The sequence below is a fragment of the Oryza glaberrima genome, chromosome 4 (assembly GCF_000147395.1).
Source record: "Oryza glaberrima chromosome 4, OglaRS2, whole genome shotgun sequence".
Lineage (NCBI taxonomy): Eukaryota > Viridiplantae > Streptophyta > Magnoliopsida > Poales > Poaceae > Oryza > Oryza glaberrima.
This window is the reverse complement of record NC_068329.1, coordinates 6,558,537-6,567,554: the sequence shown is the minus strand read 5'-3', so window position 1 is coordinate 6,567,554 and position 9,018 is coordinate 6,558,537. Positions and strand designations below refer to the sequence as shown.

Sequence of the window (9,018 nt, the reverse complement as noted above, 5' to 3'; positions counted from 1 at the left end):
TAGAAACCAAAAGCTAGGAATTTTCCCAGATTCTCAGAAGCTGGCTATCAACCAGCTGCTTCTCAGAATCTTAAACTCATCCAAACAGGTGAACTAGGCCTAATGCTGTGTTCATTTGTTCGATTGGGATGAAATCTTCATACGCAAGCAAAACGAGAAAGATCATTAGCGCATAATTAGCTGAGAATTAACTAGTACTATGAAAAATGAGGAATTTGATCACCATTGCATAGCGAAAACATTAAAAAAGAAAAGAAAAACGTTTTGCTCTAAACTCCGCTCTTTGATTGGAGCGGGTGTCACTACGTGCTTTGATTTGGGGGGGAATGGAGGACTCAGGTAGCAGCTCGCCGCCGGCGCCGCCGCCCTCCTTCCGCAACAGGTACTGGATCCTCCGCCATGGCCGCAGCGTCCCCAACGAGCGCGGCATCATCGTCTCCTCCCTGGTACCGATCCGTGCATCCCACCTCGCTGTCTTCACCCTTCTTCAATTTCTTGGCCCCAAGAACTTCGTGTCCAGTTAGCAGTTTAGTTTGATTCGGATCTTTCCTTCTAACTGCTCCAATCCTCGCAGGAGAACGGCACGAAGCCGGAGTTTGGGCTGGCGCCGCAGGGCGTCGAGCAGGCGCGCTTGGCCGGCGAATCGCTCCGGAAGGTATCCGATTTTGTGTGCGTTAGTCGTGCCTCCATGAGCTCTTGGAGAGGCTGTGCCATAGTGATTTTGGGGGACTGATTGCGTGCAGGAGCTTGAGGAATTGGGTGTGCCACTGGATTCTGTTCAGATCCGATATTCTCCATTCTCACGGACCATGGAGACTGCCAGAGAGGTTGCCAGAATGCTCGGTGTCCCCTTTGATAGTCCCAGCTGCATTGTGAGTGGTTTGGTCCTGCATATAAAATCTATCAGTGTTTATTTTGCAGTTATTTGTGTGCATAGATATTCTAACTTTTACGGCACAAGTAATTTCGCATGTAATTTATTTGAGTTGTAACTTGTAACTTTCCCTATAGGCTTTGGATTCTTTTATTCATGATAATGATCATGAATGTGAAGTAATATTTTAAAATTAGTTACTGATTTATTGTCCAACTTGCGTGCATAAAGATTGAAAAAGGGCCAGGCCGCAGACAATTTTGTATGGAAGGATGAAAAAAGACATGCAATTGATATTTCCATGTGTGATATTTAAAATGTGATACTTCCCAGGAGTACCTGCTTCTGTTTGCTGGAGTTAAGTGATGCGCTGGCACTTCTTAGTTCTTATGTATGCAAAAGTTAAAATGAACAAATATAGTCTTTTGTTTAATTCACTCTAAACAATTAATGCATTCTTTGTTTTCCTCTTTTTTTTTCCCAGGGCATGTTTGACATAAGTCATAGTAAACCCTGTTTAAAATTACCATTCTTTAGAACAAGTTTACAGCTAGCAAGACCTGTAAATAATCTGGTAGGAGAGAATACCTGTGAACCTAACAGAGGCATGCCAACTAACTTCTACCATTCAATAGCTATAATCATCCCCTTCAAATGTATGATTTACAAATTTGAAATGTATTAACTCCAAAACATTGTCCAATTTTTTGCTTTGCCAAATGTTTGTTATTCAAACATGAAAAGCAGTGCGGAGTTTCCTTTTGAAACACTAGTCCTATGTATGGATCTGAGATAAGAACATCGGCCTAATGATAATTTCTTTGCAGCCAGCTGTTGAACTTCGGGAACGCTATTTTGGGCCATCGCATGAATTGCTTTCACATGAGAAGGTGTGTTTTGCTGATCTATCAAACTGTGCAGACTCTAATTCGATATATAAATAAACAACTAAGCATACTTACAGTTGGTGGTACAAACTGAGACCTATTTTAACTAATAGCACTGGCATGATTTTTTTTTTAAAAAAATACAGGAACTCATTTGAATCAGAATAATTTTCCTTCCTCATTATATGAGCTGTAATTTTTGAGAAATGCCATCTTCTAACGAACAGAACAAGAAATGCCCAGACTTTCTTTCCCATGTTTGTCTGTGCAGAACAAGAAAAAGCCCGATATTCTCGAATTTCTTTGTGTTCTTTTATCTTATTGAAGCTAATGACAAAAGTTAGGGAACTTTCATGAAGCTCTAAGCAATTTTTCCCAAAAGAATGATTTTAGAAACAAGCCCTCCTTGTTTGTCTTATTCAAACTAACTCCAAAATTTAGCGGTTTTCACAGACTGAGCTTGTCATATGAAGCTATAAGAAATTGTGCAAAAACATGTTATGTAACAAATACATCCTCCATTAAAAGAATAAAAAAAATTACATATATTAAAATTGATGAAAAGATCATTCTTGTTGTAAGCAAAGAAATGGTGGCTGACTTCTTCCAAGCCAATTTTCAAACTATAGTTCTCTAATCTGTTGTTATTAACTGAGCCTTTCTACAGATATTCGAGGATTGATTGCCTCTGTAGTCTGTACCACTAGAAAGAGGTTCAATTGTTACATTGTCATTGCAAAAAAAGGCTAATTATCCTTTTCAGATGAATATAATTTATTTACCACGTTTGACATGAACATCAATCTCTATTATTAAAGAAGTGAACCTAATGGTAGTAATAGTGAATCTGCCACCTGCGAGCATGTCATTGGCATTGGGCCATGAGAACGAGGCCCAAGGTACCAGTTGAGGAAATGCTACCCCATCCTCACCTCGTACACGCACGGTAGCTCAGTTGGTTAGAGTCGGTTGGACAAGATTAGTTTGGGTCCTTCCCTCCATTTATATAAGGATGGATTGTATCATCATTTGGATTAAGCAACTAATATCAATTAGTCTAATCTCTCTCCCCAACGTTCTTCTTCCCAGTCTAATTCCCCTCGTCCCTAACAGCCGACTCCGCCCAGCTATCCTCCCGGCAGTGGTTATCTTATCTCGTCATGGCTTCGGGTCCGTGACAGAGCACCTCTGGAACTTCTGGATCTTTTAAGTACAATTTGAAATTTGTGCATGTGGTTTTTAATAATGTAGCTATGGAATTATGTTGGATTGCAAATTACATATGATTTCTTATAATGATAAGTAATGATTCATCCAGCAGAGACTCTGCCACAAATCAGTGGGTCTACTGTTAGTGGCAACACGCAAGGTTGCAACCCACCACAAATCTATTCATCCTCACATGCGGGAAACAGATGTTTGATCTCTTTTTCACGATTACAGAATGAACAAGAAGAAATACAAGGCCATTTCCTTCTTTTCAGCTCAGTTTTTGTTGGACACTAAAATGAATCATAATAAGATCTTAATCTCCAGAAGGAGTTTTTCTTTCCAAATAAATGGCAATATGGTCCCTAACTGCATTACTGGTCATGCATATCTATTTCAGAGGTTTTAGCTTTTCCAAAATGCCACACGCCCACACCACATAAGCACATGTTCATCTTTTTCACATTCTTATGATCTTATCTTTTATTTAACTTACTAAGTCTGATATGATGTGCTAGTATGCAGAAGTATGGGCAGTAGATGAAGTAGATCCCTTAATGGCACCAGATGGTGGCGAGAGCGTTGCAGATGTTGCTACTAGATTCTCTCAATTCCTGTCTGCTGCAGAAATGGAGCTTCATGGGTACTTCAACTCAAATATTGAAATTTGGAATATATCTATTTTTCAAGTTTGATATTTGCTTTTTGCTGCGTTATCGCCATACCTATATGGACATTTCAGCTTCTAAAATTGGGTCTAGGCGTAGCCCTTCTATATGAAGACCCACGTATGCATAGAACCATGCTTACAGTTTTGCCCTTATGTGATTAAAAAAAAATCTCATTGTAATAACAAGCGTTGACTCCGCAGATCATTGTAAACTGTAAATGCCTTGACAACCCAGTAACCCACTAGTAATGATTATGGATATAATACATTCTTCTTCCTAGAATAAACATCAAATTTACTACCATGCCTCAGGGCACGCACATAAACTATTTGGGATATCTGTTGATTTTGTTCTGTTGTGTGTACAAATGTTAGAACAGATGCTTTATATTACATAGAAAAATTTAGGCTATTTTGGGTTAAACAAGTAACTGTAATGAATAATTTCTAGGGTAAATTTATTGATGTTTAATTTATCATAATGAGTCAACTCTTGATGAAAATAGGGGGAAATATAGCACTGGACTTACATAAAACTTGTCACATGCTAACATGCTAGGATTGGATAGCCGTAGACATGAGAAGCTTGAAAATGCAGATGATCAGTAGCCTCACCACAAGGGTAGAGGAAAGATAGACTATAGGGTCTTTGATTTCTTCTTTCTTAGTTCTACACATACGCATGTCCGTATATAGATGACACTAATATGTTGCTGCCTCCTCCATGCAACTGCTGCCCCTCGCCATTTTAGTTCCCATTTCTCAGCGTGCTCAGCCATGACCAAAATCCTCTAGGCCATATCACTTGGTTGAACATATGAACTATGAAGGCATAATGTTGAATCACAATAGGGCTTACATTTTGTTACATGACTTTTCAACTAGTAACAGTATTCAGGATTCGATTGCACACAATGACTAATAACTGTCCAGCCATGGCCCAGACTAAATAAAAAGAGTCTCATCATATAATTATCTTAGTTTATGGAGCATAGATATGCAGAAATAGGAGTCTCTCCTATATGTAGTGCTGCCTTGGCAAGTTATCCCGTCCTTGAATTTTGGAGCCCTAATAATTTGTTTACAAGCTTGAGTAGGGGTGCCCATAGCTCTCGTAGACATGAGTACTATTCCTGGCACAATAGAACAACTAAATTAGACATAATCACCATTGTTCCACATCCAGTTGCTGCTTAGTATTTTTTTTCAACACACATTTCCATGTACTGTGTTAGGGAGTATTATGTGGAGTTGACTTGTATGTTCAATTCCATGCAGCTCTGCAATTCTTATTGTCAGTCATGGGGACCCACTACAGATCTTTCAAGCAGTACTCAAAGAAACAAAGGAGAACCCTTCTTCCCTTGATGAGGTAAGTGACCTTAAAAAGAGAGGCATGATAACACTATCCGTGTTGTCACAGCACCGTCAGTTCGCACTCCTCACTGGGGAGCTGCGCCGACTTGTGTGACTTGCTGCAGATATGATTTTATGTTTTTATTTAGTAGACAATTAATTTATGAAGTAGCAAAATTCAGTTGGGTGTATTCTTTTACAACTCGGCAGTGATCCATCAGCAGAAGGATGTTTATTTTGCCCATAAAATATTCTGTTCTTTAGTTGCAAACATTGTGTTACCCCAGTTCTTCTATTCTTTAACCAATGCGTAGATTTCCTGGTCCTGCATCCGACTGGCCATAGGCTGCAATTGGACTGGCTATGGCTAACAGCCTGATATGCTAGTAGTAACCTTCACCATCCAGGCTGATCTTGGTTCCCACATTCTCAATTTTGCCGATCCAGTTGTGTGGTTGCGTTGTGCGTGTAATGGTGCAACAGGATCTGGCACAATTTGGTGACTGCTTTTTATGCTAGTTGGAGTCTGATGTTCTTTAAGCAAATGGGTGTTTGTTGAAAGGATCACTTAGGCCTATAGTGTGGGGTTAATAGGCTAAATTAAACTCAAGTAAATGCGGAAGCTGGAATTTCGGATATATCCGAAGGAGCTTCGGATATTTCCAAAAATAGCATAGCAGCGACAAACTCACTAGCAAAATGGATCTAGCTAGTCACAACCAAGAACATCAAGCTCAAACAAGCAAGCAAGCAAAGATAGTGGAAGGGAGAGGGAAAAGGATGTCACAAAAGTTCTTGCAAGATGAGTTGTTTCCGAATTCGAATCCTTGAGGGGATTCTAATCTTCGTTGAGGATCTCACAAAGAGCCGAGTCCCTTTCCTCGAGAGGTTGCACAAAGCACTACTTCTTCCACTAGTGGTCTCTTATCTTTTGGTGGCAAGATCCAACTACGGGGTACACGGTACTTAGGTACCTAAGGTTAGGCGTTTGGGTTGTGTAGCATGGGGTGGGCGGACTAGGTTTAGGCCCATGCCACATGATGTAATTTGGCAAGGGGATTAAAGATAAGAATACAAGTCTTATCTCATGTAAATAGGCGGCAGGTACCTAGATTATAAAGGATATCCTACTGACATTAGTCAGCCTCCCTGGGTCTATATAGGAGCTGGAAACCCTAATGCGGGTAATCCTTGGACACTATGTGCTACTCCATACGCCGTATCACGCATACATCTATACAGATCCAATCTACTCTTCTGAGGGCCTGAACCTGTATAAACTCAGTGTCACCATCTCTCCTTGATCTAGTGCACCCTATAAATTTACTTGCTGATCTAGAGAATTGATACCAACCTTCACAAACTTCTCCTGGCCAACCACACGTAGATCGGTGGCTCAAGAATGACCTCGCTGTTTAGGAATCCTCGACCTCCAAGAGTAAAAGATGAAGCAAGAATATCCTAGGCAAGAAACAAATGTTGAACACATCTTCACGCAGTCAACACCAAGCACTCACACGAACTCAAATCTATAACTCAAACACAGACACACAAAGTTTGGGCATAATAAAAAGAACAAGGCTCAAAGTGGATCTCAAGTGCAAAGCAAGCCAAGGGCATAATAAAAAGAGCAAGCCTTCACCGCGCTACCCAAGCCGCCGCCTCCTCCATCGCCTCTAGCCGTTCCCCACTGGCGAGAGAAGCCTCGCCCGGCCGTGCTGCCAGCACCAATGGCTTTGCCATGCCGTGCCACACCTCGGCCGCCTCCTCGCCTTCACCATCCACAACCGGAGCCCTCTTCTTCCTGTCAAGGTCCATCCGGTCGCCGTCCGCCGCTTCGCGCCCGCGAGATGCCGTGGAGCTGCCGCCGTTGTCCACACCCCGAGGAGCCCACCGTCACCGTTCCTCACCACCGAGCCCTCTTGGCCGCCGCCCCACGATGAGCTCCCACTCTTCGATTTGTGTTTTCTCAGGTGCGGTGGTCCAATCGGCGAGATATCAACGGTCAGACCGATGGCATCGACCCGGTTAGACCGGCGGCTCCATGGCAGTCAGACCGGCGGTGGCGACAAGCAACAACAGTGCATCGAGCGGTTAGACCGGAACAACTACACCGGTCAGACCGACAGATCTACTCTGGTCAGATCGATCTCCATCAATAATAGGTTAACTTTTAATTCCGCTAAAAGTTTTTGATTTTGGGTACTTCAATCATTCACCTCCATTTTGGTTAGTTTAATTCTTGCCATGCGATCCTACAAGTACCTGCAAGGGTAGGTAGGCGATCATGTTTTTGCGGAGCGCGTTCTTCACGTGACTATTTTCGGCATTGTTTCATCTGCATCAGGCTATTCTTCCTCTTTGTCACCGGCAACGAAGGGAACAACGACAATAGAGGAGAGAAAACGACAATGGCAACACGGCGACAAAACCAACAACACTGTCGCCTCTGGATTCGGAGCGTTCTCTAGGTATATTCTTCTCATCTCGGTGTTAAATGTGTTCTTAGATGGTATTGTTACTGGTAGCATATTCATGTGTACCACCATGGTAGAATCACTCTCTTTTTCACATGTCATGTTTATCACAAGTCATGTTTATTATGATTATACCCCGCAAAAAAAATGTTTATTATGATTATATTTATGGATTAAAATATTTGGAATTATTACTATATTTCCAAAAACTTTTAGAAATCTCAGTCACCTATGGTTCCTATAAATAAAGCCTTTGTGCAGGTGCTTGCGTTTTTCTTCATTGCTTCCTACCGTTAGGAGATTTTCACCATTTCAGGATTTTTCGGTTAATCCTCACAAGAAAGGGATCGGAGAAGATCGAGGGGATTAATTCCACGTCTTCTCTCTTAATTATTTTCATGTTTCTTAGGGGATTAACTGAACAAGGTTTCAAGGTTTCGGTGGAGCTGGACCCATGATAATCACAGAAAAAAAGTCACCGTCAATGCTGAGACATGCATGGCAGATAATATATACTTCTATATATCAGCACGGTATTATTGGACAATTAGAAACTGGTTACCCGATTGTAGCGTTGAAAATGCATAGTACATATACAGACAGATCCACAAGGTTCATGCAAGATATTCCCAGGTACACCTGATGATGGATACATATGCGCTGTGTTGGCACCAGATAAAATTCCCGCAAGAAAAAAAATATCTCAAAGATAGCTTTGTTCATGAAGTTGTGTTGAGCTCACTGTTCGCCAGCTGTGATCCGTGGCCCTAGAAAATCTGCAATACTAGAATACAGAATGAATCATGACCACAATAAACTTCAAGTTGTAATAGCACGAGCTCCTGCAAAACTTTAAAAACAAAACAAGAGCCGACTAAATCTGAACCCATGTGACAAGAGATCTGACAATTTTCTTAATTAGAGGGATACATATGTGTTCCTTTATGGGGCTATTTCACCGGATTATTTTACTTCACGACTCTAAAAAAGTAAAAAGTGCACTTTCTTAAAAATTTGTATTATTTATGAGCAATCTCTAACAGAGTGGTCAAATGACACTCCAAGCCAAATTATGTCCAACATAGGCAAAAAAATGCCATCTGGTTCTGCAATGAGGTCATCTTGCTCCTAGTTGGGCTAGCCAGTTGAGGAAAAAGTGCATCCAAGGTCCCTCAACTTGTCATCGAGATACAAAATCGTCCCTCAATCACAAAATCAGATACCGGACGTCCCTCAACTAGCAAAACTGTTCGCTTTAGGTCCCTCGGTGGGTTTGACCCTAGTTTTGTCTGACGTGGCGGCTGAGTCAGCGTGGGACCCACATGGGCCCCATATGTCAGACTATCCATGTCAGCCTCCTCTCTCTTCCCCCTCATCTCCCTTCCTCATCTTTCTCTCTCACTTTTTTCCTCTTGTCCGACGGAGCAAGCGAGCCGTCGCTCGGCGGCGATGACGCGGGAGAAGGGGAGTGCGTCACCGATGCAGTGGACACGGTAGGCCCGGCGGGGGAGGAGCGCGATGTTGCTCCCGGAGAAGAAGAACGCG

At 41.9% G+C, this 9,018-nt stretch overlaps 1 protein-coding gene across 1 annotated transcript; it reads left to right on the top strand.

Annotated features, from left to right (window-relative positions):
- The first annotated feature begins 255 nt into the window (after positions 1-255).
- On the top strand, positions 256-5,282 carry LOC127771585 (uncharacterized). The gene is given in 7 exon segments (XM_052297512.1): positions 256-446; positions 575-655; positions 744-872; positions 1,702-1,764; positions 3,489-3,613; positions 4,919-5,093; positions 5,095-5,282. Coding segments are annotated over 7 exon segments (726 nt in total). The 5' UTR covers positions 256-326; the 3' UTR covers positions 5,128-5,282.
- The last annotated feature ends 3,736 nt before the right edge of the window (positions 5,283-9,018 follow it).